Below are 26500 nucleotides of genomic sequence, written 5' to 3'. Positions count from 1 at the left end.
TTTAAAATTGTATATATATATATATATATATATATATTTTTTTTTTTTTTTGGAAACTGGATAACTTGCTCATTTTGTACAATAACTTCTTCCATTTAACCACATAAGAGATATGTAAACTTCACAAGACAAGCCTGGTGTGACAAACTCTGACTAAGAATACTATTGGTGAGGGGAATCAATCGAGCATGTATATTGAAAGGGATTACTTGGAACCTATTCCTAACATAACCGACCATTTGTATTAATTTCCTTATTAAATACACTTAGAGCCTGTTGGGATGGGCTTAAAAAAATAAAAAAGCGACATGTTGCTTTTTTAAGCTAAGCCAAACGGGCCATTATTTTTTTGGGTTATTTTAAGTAAAAATAGGCTTATAAGCGGGCAACCTTCAAAAAAAAGGTGAAAATAGTTTGTTTTCCCACTTATAATTTCTAAGCCCACGGGCTCTTATAATTGAGGTTATAAAAGTCCTTTATAATGTCTTCATTTTTTTGCGCGGATTGCCCTTCTTTTGGGGTGGTCTTTAAATTTTGCCCATGTTGTGGTCTTTAAATTATGCCCCTCATATTGCTGGTCTTTAATTTTTGCCCTTCGCGTTGTAACCCTGAGCGTTCACGTAAAAATCACGGGGTTCTGGGTTCGAACCTCTGCTCAAGCATAAATTAAAAAAAATTGCAAGACGAGGTTTGGGTCGCGTGTATCTGGGACCGTATATGAGGGGTGAGATTATGCGGACCGGCCTCGTGTATACCGCGGATGCGGATCCGGCATAACTTTGGTAATTTCTTAACAAGTTTATCTTTGGATGCCTTAGACAGAAGCTTTGTGGGGCGAACTTTTTGCGCCCAACTAAGTTATGCCATGAGTGAAACGTTAAAAGCGCGGCTAAAGTGTACACATAAGTTTGGTATTTGCCTTATTCCTTAAACAAGTTTATGCTAGTTATGCGAACTAAAGTACTTTTAATGGGCAAACTTTTATGTCGGACTCGGCATAAACTTGTGTAAAAATTTCCAAAGTTATACCGGACATACTTATGCCAAGTACGCCCATGGGTATAAGTATGTGGTCCCGGCATAATTTTGGTAATTCCTTAACAAGTGTATGTCGGTGGGGGCATAGCGAAATTTAAATTTTGCGAATTTTTCTAACTTTTTTAATCGAGTGGGAATTCGAACTGAAACTTGGAATTTTAGCAGAAGGGAAATTTAAAATTTGAATAAGAAATTTCCATAAAAGAAGGGCAATTGCAGAATTGCCCCAATGTCTTTGCAATAAATAACATCGACATAAAATCCCTTTTATTTAATGCATTCACATGGACCCACCTATTACCACTTGATCCAATCTTTGAAGCTTAAACGAAGCTGCCCAAGTTATACTCCAACTCAGACTCAAAACAAAACCGGATTTTTCTCATATGAATACAAATATTCACTCATAAATTTCTTCACATTAACTTATTAGCAAGAGTGAATCTTTTTTGGGAAAATTGAGAAAATGGGGTTGCTTGAAGGGACTTTTCTTGATTGGGAACATGAATCTTACCCTTCATATCAAGATTTCATTGTCCTTCCATTGTTTGCTCTCTTTTTCCCAACTGTCAGATTCTTGCTTGATAGATTTGTCTTTGAGGTATACTTTTCTTCTCTAAATTCTCTTCTTGTTTGGGTATTTTTTTTGTTTTGTTGGTTTGAAGTGGTTCAGTCTGGAAAATTCTTGAAATTTGGGTTTTTGTGCATTTTTTTGGGTTGTTTTTAGGTGGGGTTTTGTGGTTTTGGTGATTTTGGTATTGATGTATGTAAATGCTAAGTTGTATGATTTCTATGTTAGTCAATGGTGTTTTGAGTGAAGTGATTTTTTTAGTTATTCCCTTGAACTGCTTAAGCAAAAGTCCAACCTGGGGACCAGTGCATGTAAGGAATTAAAGCTGATGATATTCATGAGGATAAGTATTTTGATTGGTTTTTGAGGTGAGGGTCTATCGGAAACGGTCTCTCTACCCTACAAAGGTCGGGGTAAGGTTTGCGTACATCCTATCTTCCCTAGACCCCACTTGTGGGATTACGCCGGGGTATATTGTTGTTGTTGTTGTAAGTATTTTGAATGGTTAAAAGTTGGAGCACACAACAAATTTTTCAATTAATCTTGAACTCACATTCCTGGGTTAATGTTTGCTTATGTGTAGAGTTAAGAGGTGGAGTCAGGATTTGAAGTTTATGGGTTTAGAATCGTATTTGCCATCGAATTTGTAGCTCTTTTTTCTCTCTCTCTTTTTTTTTTTTTTAAATCCAAGGGGGAGGAGAATTTCTCGTAGCTTGTTTTAGTTATTGGCTAAGTTGCTCGGGCTCGGGTGCGGATCTAGAGGTCGGATCCTTCATGATCTAAATTTTAAGATTCGGGGATACGGATTCAGGTATGGATACGAGTGCGGGGTTTGGCTAAAAATAATTCAAATATCTAAAATAGAGTTATAAAACCTAACTTATGAGATATTATACGGAAAACTTGAGGAGAAAATATTGATCAATCTATGAAGGAGACAAAAGGAAAAGGAGCGACATAGAAATTTCTATATACAAGGTATTCCAGTTTCTTCAGTTTCACCGTAGCTTTTGTTTTGATTACATAAATCATGGAAACCGTTCGGAATTTCTCCCTCGATTTTGGTCAAAGTACCCAAAATTGGTTGACCAGATCGAATACGGGTCCCCCACACACACCCACCCCCACACCCATGTCATGTCGACACGGGTGCGGCAACGAAAGTGAAGAGTCCGAGCAACATAGGTTATTGGTTTCATAATTACATATTTGTATGTAAGGGTCGTTTGGTTGCTGGTTAGGAAGTGAATTATTCATCTACTAAAATCAACATAACTAATACAGTGTTTGGTAGCATTTTTAGTTGTGATGTATAAAATTCAGCTCACCAAGTACGGTGTTTGGTTACCAGTTTACAATCTCGTATAACTAATACATATACTATAAGTTATGAGGGAATCTATGTATTATGTAGGGTAGAAGATGGAATAACTAAACTGTGCATTCCTAATACCTACATAACTCTAACCAGCAAGAAAATGACCCCATAATGAATTTCCTAATACAAATACAGGTCTTAGCAAAAGCCACTGCATTCATCTGAACCAGTACCTAATATTGTAGCTCCACCCTTGTGTAGATTAGGGGAGTATGCTTTGGTATCTGTTGATGCAAAGTTGTTGAGATGCTTCTCGTGATATTATCATATTCATGAAGAGTCTAAGTTCTGTAGAGCTTTATATGCTTAATTGATTGTTAAATTATTTGCAGTAGAGGGAAAACTGTAACGGTGCTTAAAATGATTTCTTTTCTAAAATTTCATTTTCTTATCTTGCAGATAAAGCAGCTGGCACATACATTTTTCACTTAAACAGAGCCATGTTACTTAAATTTTTTTTAGCTAAAGGGATGTTAAGATATTAATGCGGTTAAGAAGAAAGTGTTAAGCAAATTATAGATATTGAAGACACAATTCATGTTGGGGTCTGCTATATGAATTTTCACTGAGCATGTAGCTCCATTTAAGCTCATCTTAGTCCAATATTATACAAAATAAAACATAAAAGTAGAAAAGATACAATTCCTGTAATGAATAGAAAAGGATTAAAATGGTTTGCACGTAGTAAAAAGCTTTTGTGATTCACCAATTGAAAGGAACTATGCTTTAAAGAAGAGGCAGGCTGACATGAAAAAAAAAAATAAAAAAAATTGAGGCACGAAGCAGTTGATAAAAGGAGGCAAATTTTATCTAAAGAGACGTGAATTGTAGGGTTGTTAGAGTCTTATCAAGTTTGAGGCAAACTTAATCATGTAAGGATCTGACTCTTGCTATGTTCTTTTCTAATTTCCCTTCTTTCAAATTTCTATAGTCTTCAAGTGGAACTCCTTTTGTTAAAAAATAAAACGTAATGCTACTCCTAGAATAGGGAGAATCTTTCAGCTTCTTTCTAGTTTCTACATGAATTATTCTTCTTGATGATCTCGTTTCCAACATGGAATGTATGTACATATTGCAGAAAGTGGCCAGAAGGTTAATATTTGGGCAAGGACAAGAAGTGATAGAAATTGAGACTGATGAGCGGAGGAAAAAGATACGAAAATTCAAAGAATCAGCATGGAAATGTATATATTTTCTCTCTGCAGAATTTTTTGCACTTTTGGTGACCTACAATGAGCCTTGGTTTACAAATACCAAATACTTTTGGGTAGGGCCTGGTGATCAGACCTGGCCTGACCAGAAGTACAAGTAAGACCTGTTCTATTTTAATTCTTTATTGGTATCCTTTGTGTGTATTTCTTCTGTAACATTGTCAAAAGCTAGATCGGATGATTTTTAATTAAGCTCACATAGTTTTGATTCATAGTCTCTGCCTATCTGAGTGACTGTCTTATGTAAATTTAGGTCCAAACTGAAGGCGCTTTATATGTATGCTGGCGGATTCTATGCATATTCAATATTTGCTTTAATTTTTTGGGAGACAAGGCGCTCTGACTTTGGAGTTTCGATGAGTCATCATGTTGCCACTGCGATTCTTATCGCCTTATCCTATATTATCAGGTGTGTTTTTATTGAGGTGAGCTTATAGCTTTAAACAAAGGTCATTCTATTTGCTGATATTGTCCTAGTATAAGGCCATATTTAGCAAAGGGACACGACTTGAGGGCATTCAACTTCTCGGCGCCAGACATGATTGGAGCAGGGTGCTTACTTGTGTTATTAGTGTAAAATTTTATTGGAAGCAGATGCATGTAACAAACTATTCAGCTACTAGTTTCACGTAACAGATTTAGAGAAGTAAAGTTCCAAATTCAGCGACGATACTGAACATGTAAAATTATGTTCAAGTTCTCTTGCCTCTCCTGGAGTTATTTTATTTAGGGGATCTTTGAGAATTCAGATTATGGGTTAGCTCTTGTCTTTGTCCATATTTTGATTAATTTGAGATTAAAAGTAGATATAAGCTAGCTCCTGGGGCTTTGGACTAGTGGTTAGGGTGCAAAATGTAATGCGTGGTAAGGCACGTTTCATGAGTTTGAACCGTGTTGTGGACAAAAGCTTGATATTTAAGTTGAGAAGGGTGGAGGGGCGGGCTTATTATCCATCAATTTTCGAACCATGCGACACTGACTTCGGGGATTTCTCGATTATAAAAAGAAGAGGATGTAAACCAAAGATCCATGCGGTGTAAAGCAATAGGTTAATGTTGCGACATATTTACACTAGATATATGACATGATAGGAACATAGTCGTTTCAATTTAACCTAGCATCTTTCCCTACTTTTTCTTTTGGCTCTTATCTTTATCCCTTTTTTTTTTTTACCTTTCTTCTCTCATTACTAAATTTGTTTCCTTCTTAGAAAAAAAAAATGAAAAAATAAATAAAAAATACGTGAAAAAAAAATCTGAGGATTACGACAAACAGCCAGCAAATGTAAGGAGAAACATTAAGGCGATTAGTATAGTTTGTCAGCACAGTACAGTTCATGCTATTTTCAGTATATTACGATCAGGAAATAGGAAATTCTTAAGCATTCTTGAGTTACTTCTATACGGGGCGGATGTACAGTTCGGCTTATGGGTTCAACCCAGTAGCTTTGGCCTAAACCTTGTATTTATCTTAAGAAACCCATCTAATATGTACAATTTTCAATTTAGAACCCAATAATTTAATAGAGCAAAAACCTAAACCTATAAACGTCAAATCTTGGAGCCGGCTCTGCTTCTAAGCAGTGAATTTCATTAACAGATTAGGCCACCTGAAAAATAGGAAGGGCATAATGATCATCCTCATCAAGAAGGGACATAATGATCAAAGACTATTGAGGAGGATGTATATAATATTTTCATTACTAGAGAACTAGAAATTTATGATTTTCGTTTGGCTAGCAATGAGGGAGCCATCCTGGAAATGTACAAAAAGGAAAAAGAACTCATATGACTTGGTATTATCTATGCAAAAAGTTGATAAAAAATTTGTACCAATTAGGCAATTATTTCTGCACTCTCTTATTACACATAGGTGTGAACTGTGGTGTGGACTTTGTTTGATGCTGGGACAAGGAGAGACTTTCTTTTGGGGTGGAACTATAAAGGGTAAAGGTACAGAGCATAGGCGTGACTCCTCCGGTATTCATGTCAACTAATTTTGGAGGGAATGAGTCATATAGCTTTTGTATATATTGTTCATTCTTTTTTTCCCTATTTTTGAAAAGCATTTCGAGTGCCTATTGGGTTCCATTTAGTGTAGATGATCGGCTGCACTATGTAGAGTGTCATTTTTTAGTTTGAGTTCTCTATTTTTTGGTGAAACATATGGGTTTACTTCCATTTATATCAAAAAGTATTTTATTATAAAAGGAATTGTCAATAATATTATAAAAGTTATCCTTCATATTTTATAGTGAAGGTGTTCCTCAACTGACAAGGTTGATGCTCTTTTGGACAGCTCTCTCAATCATGAGAAGTTGAATTTTAATTGCCCTGATGGGTCATGTTAAAAAATAACTTTTTCAGAAGATTTTTGTGGTGGGAAAGAATCATGAAAGCAGTAACTTCACCAAAAAAAGAATCATGAAAGCAGTAAAGATTTTGGATGTGTTACTCTCTGAAAAACTGAGTTTAGTGATGCCATTAATATGTAAAGCTATGGATATTGTGCTATCATAAATATAAGATATCGGCATGTAATTGTTTTCATTTTTTTGCAGGTTTGCACGTGTCGGTTCTGTAGTTTTAGCCCTTCATGATGCCAGTGATATATTCCTTGAAATCGGAAAGATGTCCAAATACAGTGGTGCTGAAGCTCTTGCTAGCTCTTCGTTTATTCTTTTTGTTTTATCCTGGATTATACTTCGCCTCATATACTACCCATTCTGGGTTCTTTGGAGTACAAGGTGAGTCATAGGTGCTTTACTTTTTCCTGTTTACAAAGAAACTACTTTCTGTTTCTTTGCAGAACCCTTCATTTCTTGATTTAACCTTCTTAAATATAGAAGCACCACCTTATGTGGTTTTCATTGCTATAAGTTACAATTTGCATTATCGTTTGTTGGCACATTGGGAGCTAATTAAGCTGTGTATTCGTGCTTAGTTCTTAATCCAAAGGATTCGATATAGTCAACTAGTTCAGTATTGAGGAGTTGTTGATTGATTGATATTAACACTCTGTTCTCTTGTGAAAACTTCATTTGTGTTTATGCAGAAATATGAACTTACTAGTTAATGTTGCTCCTTTTTTGAGAATTAGTTGTGTGTGCGATTTATGTGAAAGTTCTTTTATTTTTCTGTAAATTCAGTTATGAAGTTCTCCAGTCCCTGGATAAGGAGAAACACAAAGTGGATGGACCAATCTATTACTATACCTTCAATACTCTTCTATTTTGCTTGCTGGTTCTTCATATATATTGGTGGGTGTTGATATACCGGATGCTTGTTAAACAAATCCATGCGAGGGGCCAACTAAGTGACGATGTTCGTTCTGGTAAGTTCATGCTTATCTTGAACATCTTGATAAATTTTTCACTGCAAATCGTCGCTAAAGTGTAGCCGTAGATTAAATTCTGTTTCAAGTCTAATTTTGCCGCTTGCATGGTGGAAATAGACAGGAAGGAAAAAATGTAAATGTCCATCCATTTCACTTATTGGTCAAGGGATAGAAATGTATTTTCATCCTGTGTTCAGCAATTAGTCCTGTCCATTGGGGTGGTTATGAAATACGAACACAATTACTTTTTGATTTTTGACACACTTTAGTTACAAGCTTGTCTTTTGGATCACAACTTAGTACTGAGTAACTCTTCCCCTTTTTTGTTAATAATATTATTTACCTGATCAAAAAGAAAAAGTTTGCTTGTGGATATTTTCTGTTCTATCCTCAAAACATCTACATCTTCTCTCTTCCAACTTGGAGTCCAAATATGACATTTATGATGTTTTTATGTTTTCATTATGTGAGATAATAAGTGATGTTTTCATATTTTTACGGCAACAAAGATGATGTAGTAGTTGTAAAGTTGCTTTTGTCCTGCGTTTCTGTTCAAAGATTGACAAATAATAAAGATTATGAGAGAAGAGGAATATGGGATCTGGAACATGCCGGTTAATCAAGTTCTCTTCATGGATGATTGTGTGTTGCTCTCTTTTAACGTAAAATGATTGTAATACGAACTGCTCTTGCTGCCCCACACTGCTGAATGTTAAAAGACAAAAAGCTGAGATTTTCTAGCTATGTTTCATGGCTGATCCTTATGTGGCGAATTAATCAGGTTCATTATGTAACCTAACAAAATGAAAATCAGAATGCGCATAAAATATAGGGATTCCAACTATCATATCCTTTGTTTTGTTTCCTCCTCATGCAACCCTTCTGATTACTCCATTGTACTTTTGGTAAATTCAAGATTATCCTTCCTTTTCTTCGTCTATTCCCCATAAGCATCTATAATAGCTATTCCCCATGCTCTCCTTCATCTCTTCGTCTTGAACTTCCCACCTAGTAGCACATCTCTAACAGTTCCCAGCATCATCTATGAACACCGAACAATTTCCACGTGCACCAATGTCTGTATGCATTAGACAATGGTCTGCAGACGATTGATGTCCTTTCCTGCTATTTTGCACATAAAACACCATATGATCTGAACCCTCGTTCTTTTCTTCATGTTCTCTGCATAAAATGGCTTCCCATGCTGCTATCTGCACGAAAAATAATATTTGTCCCAGTGCCCTAGGCACCCATTTGATGTATGAGGGAACTCTATCTTCTCTCATCTTTGAACTTGCAATAGGAAGATTTCACCGTGAAAATGATGTCCTTTGGTCCTTCCTATTGAGAGTATAATTAAGTAAATAAAAGTGTGCTCTCTCTAAGAGCTTAAGCATGTAGATGAGACGGTTACATACTTTAACATGGTATCAGAAGTTCAGAACAGGTAGAGGTCCTGGGATCGAGTCTCGCTGCCATCTGTTATCAAAAAGAATTTACACGTGGTTGGCCCATGAAAAAGAATTAGGCCCTCGCGTGAGGGGGCATATTGAGAATAAATTAAGTAAATAAAAGTGTGCTCTCTCTAACAACTTAAAAAAAAAAGGGTGCTCTCTCTAACAGCTTAAAAAAAAGTGACAGCTTAAGTTCTTAGATGAGATTGTCACACACTTCAACACTTCCCATTTACACTGTTTGTGTTTGTGACTGAGGGATGAGGATCTTTGATGTTCTGGTTTGGACCTTAGACTCCTTAGCTCTTGACGAAGCAACTTTAGCACCTGTAAGAGGAAGGGCAATCCATTACGCTAGAGTATGTCTCACGTCCCATTCATTCCTGCAAAAATTATGTTTTATTAAAATCCTCCTCTGTAACGTCTGTTATTTTTCATTCTGACATGAGCCCAGATGATTTCCTGAACTCCATATAGGTCCCTTCCTACTGACCCATAGACTCCCATAAAACGCCAGGCAGTTGTGCTACCCACACTCTTAAAGACAATGACAATGGTGAATTTTTTTTTTATTATGTACCAGAATTTATTTCAAATATGTTTCTTCACGAAGTTAATCTCATTACGCAATGTTACAAAGTGATCTCTGCTATGTTGACTTGCTTGTTAATCTCATTACGCAATGTTACAAAGTGATCTCTGCTATGTTGACTTGCTTGTTAATCTCATTACGCAATGTTACAAAGTGATCTCTGCTATGTTGACTTGCTTCATGTTAGAAGGATAAATTATTTATTACTTCTTAGAACACGATTCAAATTGATCACTTTGTTTTTGTGCATAGCCTCGCATAGCTTCCAGTCTATACCTATATGGTGAATCTATATATAGCACTTCAGTTTCAATTAATGTTTATAGGGGTGTCAACACTTTTTAAGAGTTAGACGAATTGGACAATAAGCAGTGTCATAATGCATTTCAAGGCTGTGTATTCATTCTGGCCCAGTAGATGATATTAGAGCTACCATTCAATATGAAGGAAAGAAGTATCCGTTTTTCTCTGAGAGATGTTTCGTCTAGGCCCTATATTTACCAATAGTCACCAGCTTATTTTGCTGCTATTGTTCACTCTCCATGAGCACATAGCAAGTTTTCCTTGCACTACTGGTCCACGGTGTAAATGTCTTCCCATTTAAATGTTATTGGTCATAGCAATTAAGAATAATTAAATGGCTCATTAAGTGGAGCAAGTTGTTTCTTCTATATTGCAATTGTGGGGTCCTTGACTTTGTTCTACTCATGCAGATTCTGAAGATGAACATGAAGATTGACCGTGCCTGAAGACTTCTACTGCTGCTATGCTCATGTGAAGGTAGTTGATCAATCTTAATTTATTTGGATGTTAAATGGGGAAAAAGATAAACAAGGATCACATTTGATCAGTTTTAGTGAACTATATGGTATATATACACGTGCAATTCTAATCTATATAAAAAGGGCACATGTAAATATTTGTGTTCGCTTAACGCCATGGTGATTTTGAGGGCATTCCTGCATTATCTAATCGCAAAGATGTGAAAATTCATTGCTCTGAAATTCTACCTGTATATGAAGTTCTTTGTGGAATAACTTTCACATCGTGTTATTTTCTTGGTCATTTTCACTTGAGCTCAGGTGACGAGGAAATATCTTGATTTACTTGTTTATGTTTGTGCGCTTCTCTCTTGCAGAAAGGGAACAACCAAATGCTCTTAAGCGATATGCTAGGAATTGATGCTTTGGCGCATCGAAGCTTGTGATTAGTTGAGGGTAGGTTGAAGGAACTTCATTAATGGAGCAGAAGGCCAGTTGTTGACATTTGACACTGGCATAGGGACATTTTCATCCTATTTCTTTTTTTCTTTTCTGTAATTTTTTGGCACCAACAATGTGCATAATGACTTTGATTGTACAATAGAAGACTTGAAACAGTCCGCCCTCGAAGGGAATTGGTGTCAACTTATTCATTGAACTTCTGCAGTAGTTTCCAGTTTGCTTGGAAATCACATTTATTTCTTGCATGTTTTGACTTTTAACAGTAACTGGATTTTCCCTTTCCAGTTTCATCTTCTATTTATCCTTTCAAGTCTCACACTTATAGGCCTGTTTGGATGGTTTTTTTTTTTTTTTGCTTAAAATAAAGAGATGTTGACGCCTTATACTCCATGTAAATCATTTACTAGGTGTCTGGACGATATAAGTTGAAAAAAAAATAAGTTGGGGCAAATAGCACTTTAACTTATTTTTTTTGTTATTTGACTTATAACTTGTGTTTTAATCCTAAACTAACATTTTGGAAAACTCAATAGATTCTTTATTTCAATAATGAAAATATACAAAAAAAGAATTATTTGATCATTTTGGCTTATTTTATGTCTGAAATGGGCTTTAACTTGGGGTTCAATTGAACCCCAATCAAAAAAAAGTGTAAAAATTACTTAAAATTCTGATAAATAGTAGATAAGCCAATCCAAACGGGCTCTAACTCCAACATTTGGAAGTTTTAAGCTAAGAGTTTCTTTTCTTTTCTTTTCTTCTTCTTAGAAGAATGCATCTTTACTTTCTTTTGTTTTCTTTTCTCTAAAGAGAGAGATGTAGATGCCTTATACTCCATGTAAAATCATTCACTAGGCGTCTGGACGATATTTGGTAAAAGTTGAATAATAAGTAGTATATTTGAAATTGGGGCAAGTAGCACTTTTGGTCCTTGAGTTATTGTGTTATTCCATTTTTAATCCTTGTGTTATTGTGTTATTCCATTTTTAGTCCTTGTGTTATTTGACTAAGCATATCAGTTAAACAACTTGTGCAGTTTTAATCCCTAAACTAACGGCCTTTGGAAAACTCAACAGATTCTTTATTTTAATAATGAAAATATATAAGGAAAAAGAGGATGAGCAGAATTCTTGATCATCTCCACCTTATTCATCCTAACTGCTCCAACATACATCCTCTCCGTCAGTGGCAAGGTAAAATGAAAATAATTCGTAGAACATTATGTATCTAGTTAGTTTTTTCTTAAATTTGAATTGATTTTTGGCACGTCCACTTCATGAAACCGTTCTCCTATTTGCGTGTCCCAAATGATTCGTACACTGATAGTTGTAGCATAAGTAAAAACTATTTGTCCTTGAAAATTTGAAAGTTGGAACTGTGTTTGAATATAAATTTCCCTCCGAAAAAAAATGAAAAAGAAACAATTATTTCCCTTTGGGATACTCTTCAAGTAGGCTTACGATATTTCATTAGTATTTCAACTACCAAATTTAGCTTTTGCAAATAATGAAATATCATTAACGTTAATCTCATCTACTGGGTTAAAAACCCAAGTGCTTTTTCTCTCCTCTCGTCTACCTACTTTAAAAAAATTTAATCTTTAATTTTTTTTCTTTGATTTTATTTTTTATCGCCCCAATCTCTGAGAGGATTAACGATCTTCACTTATTCTCCATATAACTCAAACTTCAACCTAGTACCTACCAATTAATATACCTCTACTATTAGAACAAGTTACACAGGGCATAAAAGAAGCATTTTCTGCGAGATCCTGAAACCACCCTCCACCTTGACCTAATTCATGTTGAGTATACCACCTTATCCCTTGGCTTCTTCATTTGTTTGCTTCTTTATATTTTTGAACCTCCTTTGTTAAAATTCTGACTCCGCTACTACTCCTTAGATAATTATTTCCAACTTTTAGAAAAAGCATGACAAAAGAAAAGGAAAAAGAAAGAAAACGACATTTTCCTATTAAAAATAAAACAAAAGTTAAAGAAAAAGTAAAAAACCACCATTTCTCACTCAATATTTGACTGTTGAATGTTGTTCAAGAAAGCTTTTTTCAATCGAGTTAATAGCACTGTGTTCCCTTCTCTCTTCGAAGCTGTAAAACTCCTCTCCATTTGAATCCACTTGTAAGTTCCTTATTTCCATTTTAATACCCTAATCTCCTTTTCTAATTCAATTAGGTCCCAAACTTCCAATTCTTTCACTGTATCAAGAAAGACTCGCTTTTTCCAAATTTGTATGATAAATTTGTCTTTTAATTACAAGATTATGTGATTTTCTTGAAAAAGGGGTAACAGATGTAGAATCTTTTTAATTGAATTGGGTCCCAAACTTTTAATTCTCTTACTGTATAAAGAAAGTTTTTTTTTTTTTTTTCTTTCAAATTTGTATGATAAATTTGTCTGTTTTTTATAAGTTTATACATATTTGTTTGATACCCATGTGATTTTCTTGAAAAAGGGTAATGGATGTAGTATTTATTTTTACATTTTGAGCTTTTTTTTTTTAAGTACTTTGGCACATTGAGATCCAAGATTTAGTGTCTATGTATATACACAGACCATTTTTATGCATATGTATACAAAATCCAAGCTTTTTACTTGCAGTGAAAGTAAAAGAAAAATAACCATTATTTACGAATGGGAAAGGAGATCTTTTTATTAAGCTGTTTGTGAATGGTTGGTTTATATTGTAAACAAGCTAAAAATGTAGCTGCTCATCATGTTTATTTAAAAAAAAAAAAAAAAAAATTGTTTTGAGACTTTTCCTCAAATGAGTGTTTGGTTTCATCATAATTTTTTTACTCTGTGTATTTCTTGGACCTGTTTCGAAAAACGCTTTTATTGAGCCGAGGTGTTGTTTGGAAACAACCTCTCTATCCTACAAAGGTAGGGGTAAGGTCTACGTACACTCCACCCTCCCTAGACCCCACTGGGATCATTATTGTTTTCGTTGTTGGTGGTGTTTTGCAGAGGTGGATCCTTATGCATTTGAGTTCGGGATTCTACTATAGTCTTTTGATTTTATTGGGTTCGAAATCTATTTTTGATACTAATCTAGTGGATATTTTAATACAATCTGACATAGCCAATGCACTTGGCCAGCCCCTGGTGCTTGGTATGGATGACGACTACCTATTATTCTAGTTGTTGTGAATGAATGTGCTCCTTGTCAAGAAAATGCAAACATCGCAATTATGCTAAACACTAATTTCAAGTTTTGGCATCTGAATCAGTTAGTTATGCTTGCCCCAAGATTCTAATTACTCCCTCGACATGGGCCCTAAAGTTGTTATATTAAGAATTTGATTGTAGTTGATAGCTATAACAATTTATAATCCTTTTGTATTCCAAGAACACTAGTTATAAGAGAACCCTTATGTACTTGCAAAGTAAAGGAGTAATGCACAATTAACAGAAGCGGTTTGTTCGTCAAAAAGGTAACAGAAGCGGTTCTACATTTTCATTTTCTGATAAGAAAAGCTGAATTTTCACTGTGAAGGTTCACCCTTTCCTGTTCTCCGCTACTAAATAACAAGCAGTTTGATACTTTATTTATCTGACCCTGTTGATTTATGGGGTTCCTCTCTGTTGACTGATTAAAATATGTGTTCTTCTCAAAAAAAGAAAAACACTTAAGAAAGTTTATTTTGGTTGTATTAGCTAATTACAACTCATGGTAATTAAAGGAAACTGTGGATAAATATCATTTATAGGGCTGCAAATGAATCTGAGGCTGGAACTAGCGTCCATGCTTTCAAAATCTTCAGTCAAGTATTCTCATTAGTGACCATTTCGATGGAAGATTAGGTGTCTTTTTTAGAGAACTGGAGTAACCTTTTCTGTAGATTTTCTACTTTCTGTGTACAGCTTAAATACTGTATTTAATCCCACATCTTTTACATTTTCAATAACTTTTCTATCCAGCCAGTGACCAGTTTGCACTAAATGTAAGAACAGCTTGGGTCAAGTTAAGCTTGAAAATAAGCTTGAATGCAAATGTAACTCGCTAAAATAAGGGAAGCTGAGCCAAAACATGTGTCACTTTTTGGCTCACTTTGATTGCATTCGTCATGCTAGTTTTATTTAGCTTCTTGTCAAGCTTACACTTGCCATGGAGCTGCGTCTTTCTTCGTCTTCTTCTTCCTTTTTTTTTATGTCGTGCTGATGCAACTTTTGGTCTCATAAAACTGTTTCTTTCTTCTTTTTTTCATTTTATTATCATTTTTATTACTCCCTCCGGATCAACAGAAGTGTCCACCCAGCCTTTTTTCTCGGGTCAAAAAGAGTGTCCACTTATCAAATCAAGAAAGAATTAACCTTAGAATTGCCCCTATTAAGTGTTATATGATCAAATCCCAATGCCTATTTAATTAGGGGTAGTTTAGTCAAATTACCTATTTTTGTCTAGGAGTTAGTATTTTCTTAAGGGGTGTGCAAATGGCTAAGTGGACACTTTTTTTTGATCTGGAGGGAGTATTATTTTGTGAATGTTCTCTTTTATTTCTTCACTTATTTGTTGTTCTTTTCAGGAAGATGTTTCTTTTCTTTTAGAAGTACTTCAGAATCATATGCTAGTAATAGGTTCTTGATTATCCAAACACGTTATTTAAAATTGTTAGGACTTCCTGTTGACAATCGATTAGTTGGGACCCCTCTTGACTTTAGGAAAGTTGATTGCCACTGACCTCTGTTATACAAGATGGATAAATATTTGTAGAGCTTTCCCTTCTTGGGTTATTTGCTAGTAATTGTATTCATTAAGCTACTCCCACTAGACCACATGGACCAGCTACCCTCCTCTTTGTAAATACAATGATTGCAGAGTGGTAATTTGGATAGGGGCATCTTCAAGCTGTTGTACTTGAAGTGAATCTCCAAACCCTGTTAAGTAACCAGATCTTGATATCTTTTCCTTGTTTTTATCTTTTTCAAGTTCATGTTTTCAATGATGTCGGCTAACAAGATAATAAATATGGCTAATATACTACGGGCAGCTCATTTGCAGAGATGTCATTGATCACCTCAAAAATTTGAAATCAACCCGATTTAGAAGCTATAGGATAGCATTGCTAACATACCTCCTAAAACTGAGATTTGAATTGTCTTGCCAATTAGGCGATCTCCAATTGTTGTTATGTTATGATCTCTATTGTCTGTGCTTGGCGTTTCTATCTTTTACATTTACCTTAGTCATGCAACTTTGTGGCAATTACTCTATAACTTTCTCCATTCTTGCTAGAAGAACCTTGAATTGATATATGGACTTGCTTCATTTGTTGATCTCCAAATTTTGCCAAAAGGGCTATGTTCTTAAGCTCTTTGACTTGGCAATGTGCTTTGGCAATCGACTTGATTTATAGCCTATCAATCATGGGAAATGTGTAGAGTGACAAATACATATTTTGTTGAATATTTGCAGGTGTTAAGTTGACCAAATCGAGATGGAAGACATACTAACAGAAATCCCTCCACCTTCAAGGTTCTTTTTGGAAGAACTGAACAACTTTTGTCCTCCATCTCCTCCCCTTCCCTCTCCATTCCTGTTGTTTTCAACTCCTAACCGGGAGAGATTTTCTCGCCCTTCTCTCCTCATCATTGCCATGTCTTCTCCATCACTTCAAGTTTTTCATCACGTGTCCTCCAAAACCCTTATCGGAACTCTTATCCTTCCCGAAATCCCAGTCTCTGGCAATTCAGTTGAACCCTCTCTTAAAGACAAATCATGTAATATATATGCTCTGAATGAAGATGATAACTTGATTATGATTGTGTCTGTACAATATCCAGTTACTGCAGAAAGATCTCATGCAGTCGCAAAGCTACTCATTGGAGAACAGATTATTCCGGAAAAGGTCTTAATTTTGGATTCCATTCGAAGTTCTAACTTTAGAGGAAAACTTTCACCAGATGAAGCATTTGCATTTAAGCTGGAATCATCTGCAGAGAGAAAAGCAAAGGCTGATGGCCATCAAGATTCACCACTGGTAAAAAGCGCCGACTATTTTCCATCAGGAAGTGTTGTGGATGGCTTGGCTGCAGCTTTATTGAGCCGATGTCAGTTAAAGAAGATAAGAGGAACTTTATGCGTTTCTTGGCCTGAAGTCGGTGTTTCAGTTATGTCACTTGTTAAGTCTCTACTACTCAAGGATGTCCTCTCCCGCATGAAGCATATTGACATTAAGAATCTTGAGCAGGAATTTCTAAACTTAGGCCAGAATAAGGATTTCCTTCTTGACTCTGAACTCTATACATGATGTCTTTGATTTGAATCAAATGGCACTTGTTCTGATCCCGGTATCGCGTTGTTCCTCCTTTTTGGTAGATTCCTCTAATGTAGTTTGAACAAAGCAATATTTTCAATTTCATTCTCTGCTGGATTTATCAACTTGAACATGGTTCACCATGTCAGATCAGTTTTATGTTTTACAGCTACTTAGAGTGATTTTCTAGTGTTATATTATGTCCATTGAGTTCATGGAATTACTTGGTCAGTGTATGAAACACTATAAACTTAGGTGCTTTGGGAGAATCTTTTTACTTTCATTTTGTTTTGGCCAAATAAGCTTTAGTTTTGCACTTTAACCATAAAAACGAACTAGTTCATCCTTTCCAAATCACGGAGGCAACAAAACCAAACTTCATATAGATTATTTTTGTGTAACATCTAGATTTTGATTAATCCAGATTTGCATTGTTTGAGTTCTTGCAGTGTTTCTACGTGTAACTATATAAAGCTAAATTTGCCCGTTGTTATACTATGGTTTAATTTTACCTCATCATTAGGAAAATATTTTGTTTTTGCCTTGAACATTAGTGGAGCTCCAAGTAAAGGATGACGAAGGATAATCTTAAACTAATAAATTAGAAATGGAGGAAAAGGGTTTGGACTTTCTTTCGGAAGTACTTCGACACTTGGGGGTCGTTTGGTCGGAAACAAGTTATTCCGGGTGGAATTAGTTATTTCATTCTCCCACAGGGATAAAATAACAGTATAATCCTGAAATAAATCACCATTTTATCCCAACCAGTGGGATAAATTCATCTCAAATATAATTTCGAGATCATTTATCCTTATCCCTTGTACCAAAAGAGCCCTCAGCGTTCACTTATATCACGCTGGAACTACCTTAATTACAAGGATGAAATTTCGATAATTTCTATTATATATAAACGTGAAGAGAGGACTAACACAACAATACAAATTTGTACTACAAGCTATATAAATTGTACAATTTAACCAACTATTTTTTTTATCCCACGTGGACATATGGCATAGTACTGAATATTTATCTCTTCTCATAGATACATGTATTATGCACTTCAATTTTAATTCTCCGACACATTTATTTCCTCCGCGCACTTATACTTGTTGACTTTTGACTTTTCAAGTTCTTTAAGAATTAATAAATGAAGTACTTTCCTTCCGTCCCATATTACTTGTCACATTACTAAACTACGTTTTTATCCCACGTGGACATATGTCATAGACTCGAATATTTATTCTCTCCTCATGTATACACGTATGCACTTCAATTTTAATTCTCCGACACATATTTATTTCCTCCGTGCACTTTTACTTGTTCACTTTTGACTTTTCACGTTCTTTAAAAATTAATAAATGAAGTACTCAACACTACTAAAAATATATGTCTAAATTACTTGTTCATTTACAAAACTAAGATAAAATTAATTAAAATTTTCCCATCTTACCCTTTTCGTCCCATATTACTTGGCCACATTACTAAAAATATATGTCCAAATTACTTGTTCATTTACAAAATCAAGATAAAATTAATTAAATATTTTCCATCTTACCCTTAGTAATAAATGTTCTTGAAAATAATCAATTTTAATTCGAATGTATTTATTGGATAGAGAGATAAAAGATAGTAAAATATATCTTTTATTTATGATTTCTTAAGGGGCGTAAAAGGGAAAGTGGCAAGTAATATGGGACTTTATATATATATTTTACCATAATATTCATATTTATTGGTGTAAGTCTCAATAGCCTTGGAAAATGATTTGAAAATGAGTAATTAATGTGAAGGGTAAAATTAATAATAAGAACAAAAATTTCTTTCACATAATATGTTAACGTGGACAAGTAAAAGTAAACGGAGGGAGTCACTTTTATTCCCGTTTTCCTTCTTTGTCAATACTTTAAACATGAAGAGATGACGAACAATAGCAATGCAAATTTGTACCAAAAGTTATATAAATTATACACTTTAACCAATTACTTTTTTATCCACTTGGACATACATCACAGTACTGAGTATTTATTCTCTTCTCATGTATACACGTATGCACTTCAATTTTAATTCTCCTACACATATTTATTCCCTTCTTGCACTTTCACTTGTCCACTTTTGACTTTTTACGTTTTTTAAGAATTAATAAATGAAGTATATATTTTATAATAATATCCATATTTATTGGTGTATAGTCTCAATAGCATTAGAAAATGATTTAAAAATGAGTAATTAATGTGAAGGGTAAAAAATAAGAAGAAAAATTTCTTTCTCTTGATATGTTAACGTGTATAAGTAAAAGTGAAGGGAGAGAGTGACTTTTATCCCCGTTTTTTATTATTTGTCAATACTTTACTTATTTTACTCTCCTTTGCATTCTATGATTATTGTTTCTTTACATTTATAAAATGTATTACTTTATATTTTTATTTTGAAATTAAAATTTGGTGATTTACGATATAACATATATCTTTCTAATTTTGATTGCTTTGTAACAAATCATTTTATCTATAATTGTTAATATAAAAAATTATAATATATTGTTTAATTAATTTAAGAAAAATATTTTATTAGTTTTGCTATTAAAAAATTCAATATATACAACAATGGTTCTTATGTTTGGATCTGAACAGTTAGTTAATTGAAATGGTCAACTTCTCGGCATACATATAAGATATTAAAGAATTTAAAAGAAAAAAAATCTAGAATCAAAATATTAATTTTCTATCATATTTTTACTAATTTTCTTTTTCACATCGATGAACAACTTTGTGCAGCTGACAATGAAAAAAGGTCCGACTCTTTCCATCTCAAAGACTTAATTTCATCATATGTTTTTAATTTTTAAACTCCATTTTTTAATTATAACTAAAGTGATGGTACATAAAATACATTTTGCATATGTTGTAATATATAATAATAATATATTTTTAAAAGTTATTTTCAAAATACAAACCTTAAAAACTAGTAAATTAAAATGAATAGATATGTTCGGCCCTTGCGATATTGCTAGTAAAATTAGAATAACGAGAAATTTGAACATTTCCTCTTATATAAAAACTCAAACCCCTACGGTAAAATGGGACAAAAAGAGGAAAACAAAAAAAAGGGTGTCCTATATGTAAATATATCCAAAACCAGAAGGACGAACACATAAGTCATTTCTCTTCACAAATATATCAAAACCTCAGTACTATTTCACACTTCCACCCAAACAAAACCTCAAAAACCCTTAACAATGGAGCTGGTAACCCATATAGATTTTTTATTTAATTGGATCGAGTTTAAATGAAACGAGTTTAAAAATAAAATCAAGTTATTTTAAAAATTTCCATTAACACAGGAATGTATTTAAAAACTTTAATAACGAAATAAGTATTTTTAACCGAAATTTATAATGAAGTACTCCCTCTGTTTCAATTTATGTGAACTTATTTCCTTATTTATCAGTCATGCAAAAAGAATGATCTCTTTCTATAATTGAAAATAATTTACCTTTATGAAATGATTTATAGCACACAAACCATATGTGACTCATAACGTAGGGAGTATATTTTTAAGGGAAAATGGTCAAAAATATCCCTTTACTTTGGAAAAAGGGCTAAAAATATCCTCTGAACTTATTTTTCAAAATAATACCAAATTTAAGTTTTCAAATATATCTGTATTGAATAAATTATCCTCCAAAATACTTGAAATTATTTTTAAGCATTCCATCATTTAAATTGATCCAACTAAACAATGGCATACGATCCCCTTATTCTCCCAATTCCCTCAAACTTCATACCTATGAATTTGGAGGAATAAGGGATCTACCGATTATTATTTAGTTAGGTCGGATTTAAATGATGGAAGCGGTTTAAAAAATAATTTCGAGTTATTTTGAGGGATAATTTTCGTCAAGACAGGGTTATATTTGAAAACTTTAAGGATAGGATGGGATATTTTTGACCCTTTTCCCTATTTTTAACCTTTTCCAAAGGGGTATTTTTGACCCTTTCACCCTTTACAAAAATACAAAACCCAGAGTCACACAGAGCATAACTTAGTACTACATATTTCACTCAAACAAAACCCTCAAAACCTCAAAAAACAGCAACAATGGAGGGTGTCTCATACCAGAGATTTCCAAGAATCAAAATCCGTGAAGTAAAAGACGACTTCATGAAATTCGAGTTACGCGACACTGACGCGAGTATAGCCAACGCGCTTCGTCGTATAATGATAGCTGAAGTTCCGACAATAGCAATAGACCTCGTTGAAATCGAAGTGAATTCATCTGTCCTAAATGACGAGTTTATTTCACATCGTTTAGGACTTGTACCGTTAACTAGTGAACGTGCTATGAGTATGAGGTTCTCACGTGACTGTGATGCGTGTGATGGTGATGGACAGTGTGAATATTGTTCTGTTGAGTTTTATTTGAGAGTTAAGTGTTTGAGTGACCAGACATTGGATGTTACTAGTAAGGATTTGTTGAGTTCTGATCATACTGTTGTTCCTGTTGATTATACGGATGCTTCTTCGGGTTTTGATAATAATGCCACTAATAAGTGAGTTTTTATTGCATAATGTTGTTGTTTAACTTTTTGTCTCAAATGTCTTTATGCATTTTAGTACTTTCTTGCTTGAAAATGTTTTCTTGGAAAATGCTTCCCAGGAAAATAAGTGGATCTTTTACCTTGGGGGTGGGGTTGGGGGGTTGGTGAGGGAGGGGTGGGTTGTGGTGGTGGGGTTTAGTTTGTGGGTATGATGTGAGTGAGTTGGGTGTTTGGGGGGGGGGGGGTAAGTGAGTTGGATGTGTGGGGGTGGGGGCGTAGGGTTGGGGTGTTGACGGGGGGGGGGGAGTTTTGGGTTGGGGTGGGGGTAGGGGAGGTGGGTGTGGTGGTGGTGGGATTGGGGGGATGTGGGTGTGAGGTAGTGTTATTAAAAGCGAAAAGCACAAAAAAGCTCTAAGGTCAGCTGGGGCTTTAAGCGCAAATAAAGTGTGGGCTTTAATGAAAAAAGATGCAATGGTGAAAATATACAAATATATATATGTTTAGTCCAAGACTAATAATAATAAGCATGAACAACAAATATATGGCCAAAGAAATTTTAAAAACATTATGATAAAGTGAAATATCAATTATCTAGTGTCACCTCTTCAAGAGAGACTCATTGTCAAGGAAAAGTATGTCTTAGAGCCTTATTGATGACACTGAAGAGTAAGTAAAGCGAGGCGAAGCGCTCAACATGTTTGAGCCTGGCTTCAGGGCTTAAAGCACGCCTTTGACAACACTGGTGTGAGGTGTGAGGTGTGGGTGGGGGGAGGTGGGGAGGGGGAGGGGATGGGGTGGGGGAGTGGGGAGGGGGAGGAGACAATCAATTTGGCATGCCACTTGTGGGATTTGTTTTTTCCCTACTACCACTAGGGAAGTCATTTTCCTCATTTTTAAGGAACTTGTTTTCCTAAAGAAAATATTTTTCAAAATTTTTAATCAACCGAACATGTGAAAATTTGAAAATATTTTCCTCCATACCAAACACACCCATAGTCATTGAGTTTCTTTGGTTATGATCAGTGGCGGAGGCAGGATTTTCACGAAGGGTTCATCATCTACTATATATACACAAAAATTTGGATCTTGTATGTGTGACTCCACCACTGGCTATGATAAATCTGGGAAGAAGTTAGTACTTTCTTGCTTGCCCTAGCCCAGTCTAAGTTGTTTGGGCTTGAGACATTGTTGTTGTCATTGCGTTGAATATGCATATGGGCATTTTTATGTATATGCGAATTAAGCTTAGTTGGGTCGAATAATAGTCTTTTGTTTGCCAATCTAGCTAACTCGAACTGGTTTGTGTTTGAGGCATTATTGTTGTTGTTATTGTTGCTGTTGTCTGTCATCTTCTCAAATATCTTTGTGCTTGCAGGTATTAAGCACTCAATAGAAATTCTCTCTCTATTTCACTATATGTGTTGAGTTGGAGAAGTATTTTAAGCTTACTTTTAAAAATGTTGGGAAATGAAACAAGGTACTTGTAGGGGCAAGATGCTTTCAGATGATTAAGCTTTGATTGCATATGTAGTACATTTTGAATAATTCAATTGTGACAAATTGTAGTTAAGTTGGGACAAAATAGTAAAGACATCATGTTTTTGTGATTTGGAATGAGTCATTTGTTTGTTTTCTTGCGTCTTTGAATAGCTGGGTATTTTTATCTCTATAACTGCCGATGAGGAATTACTTCATTCGGCTATGGCCTATGGGATAGCTCTTCTTATGAGTTCATTTTTTTCTTTATAGAGATTGCAGACCAATCTTGATGCTTTTAAGAATTTTGTGCAGTCATGTTTGGCTGAAGGATTACAAAGGAGTGACTTGATTCTGGTATCCAATTGGTGAATCTGTTCTTTCGCAGATGCACATTAAGGTGCCTTTGATATGTCATTCCATGGAGTACAGGAGAATATCCCATAATTCTGTTGAATTATCGTCCTCTGCATTCCGTGAAAAAGTGATTAGATGTCAATCAAGCTCCTAATGAGCTTAGTAAATAGGTCTTTTCTCTCAAAAGGATCATAGTTTTGAAAGGTGGTATTAATCAAAGAGTACCACGTGAAGAAGGATCTTAGTTTATCTTACTTGACCTTTTTTTTTTTTTTTTTGGTCATAGATAGTATGAGAAAGTAATGTTCTTTCTATTATGCTTATTTTGGAGATTTGTGATGCAGTAATGCCTTGGTTTATACTTGCTAGCTATCCAGAGAGGTTATTTACCATCTTGCTCTATTTTATGCAGGGGAATCATAATTGTGAAGCTACGACGTGGACAGGAGCTAAGGCTAAGAGCAATAGCACGGAAAGGAATTGGCAAAGATCACGCGAAATGGTCGCCTGCAGCAACTGTGACTTTCATGTATGAACCAGAGATCTACATCAATGAGGACATGATGGAGACCTTGTCTCTCCAGGAGAAAACAGAATTAGTTGACAGTAGTCCAACAAAAGTCTTTGGCATTGACCCTGACAGCAAACAGGTTTGTTAAACCTCGTACTTTGTATGCTTTATTGCTATAAAATGCTGTACTGCTATGCCTTATTTTTTCCTCTGATCTGTTCAGCACTATCTGTGGTTCCTATGACTTTTTCAATGAACTGCATGTCATGCTTATATGGTGACTTATGAAACACTCACTCTGTTCCCAGTTTGCCTGAGCATATCTCAAGATATTTATCATGCTCAGAGTCTTCTATTCATGGTATATCTATAAATGATTCACCTGACTAGGCTTTACCAAAAAATGATTCACTTTAATAGGAATCTGGGAAATGCATACCTTTCCTGGAATGCCGTTGTGTGGTAGTAGACAGCCCAATAAGATACGGGTTTAAGGTGAGATTCCAGGTTTAATGATCTGTACAAGGGAGTATATCAAAAGAATATTTTTTTATAAAGTGAGTAAATCAAAAGATTCAGATAAAGTTAAACTTTGGTAAAATTAAAATGCCCTATATTCATGTCTTGGGAAATAGTTCCTGAAAAGGTATTGGTGAGTCCCCTTTTCAGGATAGCACATTTTCAGACGAAAAGAAGATGATGATAAGTAGGAAGTTAATTTTGGATAGAGGGAGTACTTGGGTTTAATCGGCTGATACAGCTGTCCTTGATTGCTTGTGGTATAAAATATGAGTAAGCTCGTGGCTATAAATAACTGTGGAGCATGAACTAATTTGCTTACTATTTCTTCTGATTGGTAAAAGTGGCCATAGCTAATGTATAGAGTGATCCTTATAATTCCTTTGTGCTTTATGCAAGCTGTCCTTTAATTGTAGGTTTTATTAATGTGTCACAAACAACAATTTTCTTTCAATAATGCGTGATGACCTATCTGGGGAGAAATCTCCCGTTTATACACAACTGAACCGACTAAGGTGATGACTTCCACTGGGTTCTGTCCCCCTTTCCTGAAAGTTGACCTGGTCATCGTCAGTTGTTTGGGCCGGGGTAATATGGGCTGTTAACTCTAAAGTTTTCTCCTGTCAATAAGGTGAACTCTGATGTGTTCCTATTGAGGGGTAATGATGAAAAACAGTTGAAACATGTTGGAAAATAAAAACTAAAATTTATGGATATTTTTTAGCTGCGAGTAAGCAAAACTTCACGTGAAGCATCATGTTTTTGCCAAATCTGAATGGGTCCTAATAGCATATTGGTTTTTTTACTACATTGGCTGTCTATGAGCTTATTAGGAAAATTCTCATTGAATTACCTGAAAAGAAAGAAAAAGAAAATGCGCACTGAATTGTATCATCTGATTGTAAAGGAGATGGAATTTCAGCATTAGGACCTCTTATGGTGTTTGTATTTATTGGTCAACTATAACTTCATTAGATATGCAAGATCTAAAGAATAAGAATGCAACTCGAGGTGTTTTGGCTAATAAAAACAAGATTTGGAGAATCGGATAGCGCTCTTGAATCCTAAATGATGCCTTCCTGGAAATTGGGGATGCCAGTTTTTTGGGACAGAGGTTTATATGGGGATTTTAGTTCTAATAGAAGGCACCAAATTCCAATCAGAGCTACAAGTCAAAATCATTTGTATGAGTGGTTAAACGTTTTCCTTCCCAATAAGGTTGGTAAATAAAACTAAAAATACAGAATTAGTTTGTTCTGCGCTTACTCAGTGGTCAAGCTACTGAACCTGGAAAATGAGGGTGATCTCAACTTTTAACTCAGCCAAGATGATAAGGGAAACATGGATTAATAGGTCAAAAGAAAGAAGCAACTCGAGACATCTCCAATGAGTTCCTTTTGGTTTATTCCTTTTATAGATTTGTAAATTTCTGTCGGAAGCAACTGGAGACATCTCCAACTTCATTTTCATCTTTGCAGGTTATTCTGGTTGAACCCGAGGCTTATACTTATGATGATGAGGTGCTCAAAAAGGCTGAAGCCATGGGAAAACCTGGACTTGTAGAGATACATGCCAAGGAAGATAGTTTTATTTTCACCGTTGAGACGACTGGCGCAGTTAAAGCTTCACAATTGGTGCTCAATGCAATAGAAGTTCTGAAGCAGAAGTTGGATGCAGTACGCCTGTCAGATGACACCGTGGAAGCAGATGATCAGTTTGGAGAGTTGGGTGCACATATGCGCGGAGGTTAAACCCTCATTGGTTGAAATGGAACTTCTTCACTGGTTAAAAACTGCTGAAACTGTTAATGTTTAATATAGTTCTTGTAAGAAGACATCCTTGAACTACTTACCCATTTTCCCTTTAGGACTTACCTCGACTGTTGATGGAAATGTAGGATACTATGTCTGTTTGTTAAAAGTGTATGGTCTTTTCCATCATCCTGTACTAAACTTTTGTTGGATTTCTTCCCTTGGTGGATCGTCAATCCCCAGCTATGTACTGACTATATGTGTTTGTTGCTAA

The 26500-nt window shown here is 35.0% G+C and overlaps 3 protein-coding genes across 3 annotated transcripts; all 3 read left to right on the top strand.

Annotated features, from left to right (window-relative positions):
- The first annotated feature begins 1353 nt into the window (after positions 1-1353).
- On the top strand, positions 1354-11010 carry LOC132067774 (ASC1-like protein). Its single transcript, XM_059461095.1, has 7 exons — positions 1354-1639; positions 4066-4295; positions 4452-4607; positions 6759-6944; positions 7347-7531; positions 10294-10360; positions 10719-11010. Exons 1-6 carry the CDS (start codon positions 1505-1507, stop codon positions 10317-10319), a joined length of 918 nt encoding a protein of 305 aa, XP_059317078.1. The 5' UTR covers positions 1354-1504; the 3' UTR covers positions 10320-10360; positions 10719-11010.
- Positions 11011-16258: 5248 nt separating this feature from the next.
- Positions 16259-17360, top strand: LOC132067773 (uncharacterized). The gene has a single exon (XM_059461094.1). The coding sequence runs from the start codon at positions 16259-16261 to the stop codon at positions 17069-17071; it is 813 nt and encodes a 270-aa protein (XP_059317077.1). The 3' UTR covers positions 17072-17360.
- Positions 17361-21155: 3795 nt separating this feature from the next.
- On the top strand, positions 21156-26500 carry LOC132067772 (DNA-directed RNA polymerases II, IV and V subunit 3-like). Its single transcript, XM_059461093.1, has 3 exons — positions 21156-21624; positions 23858-24095; positions 25954-26500. Exons 1-3 carry the CDS (start codon positions 21173-21175, stop codon positions 26224-26226), a joined length of 963 nt encoding a protein of 320 aa, XP_059317076.1. The 5' UTR covers positions 21156-21172; the 3' UTR covers positions 26227-26500.

The sequence above is a fragment of the Lycium ferocissimum genome, chromosome 8 (genome assembly GCF_029784015.1).
Source record: "Lycium ferocissimum isolate CSIRO_LF1 chromosome 8, AGI_CSIRO_Lferr_CH_V1, whole genome shotgun sequence".
In the NCBI taxonomy this organism is placed as follows: Eukaryota; Viridiplantae; Streptophyta; class Magnoliopsida; order Solanales; family Solanaceae; genus Lycium; species Lycium ferocissimum.
This window is presented reverse-complemented; position numbering and strand designations above follow the sequence as displayed.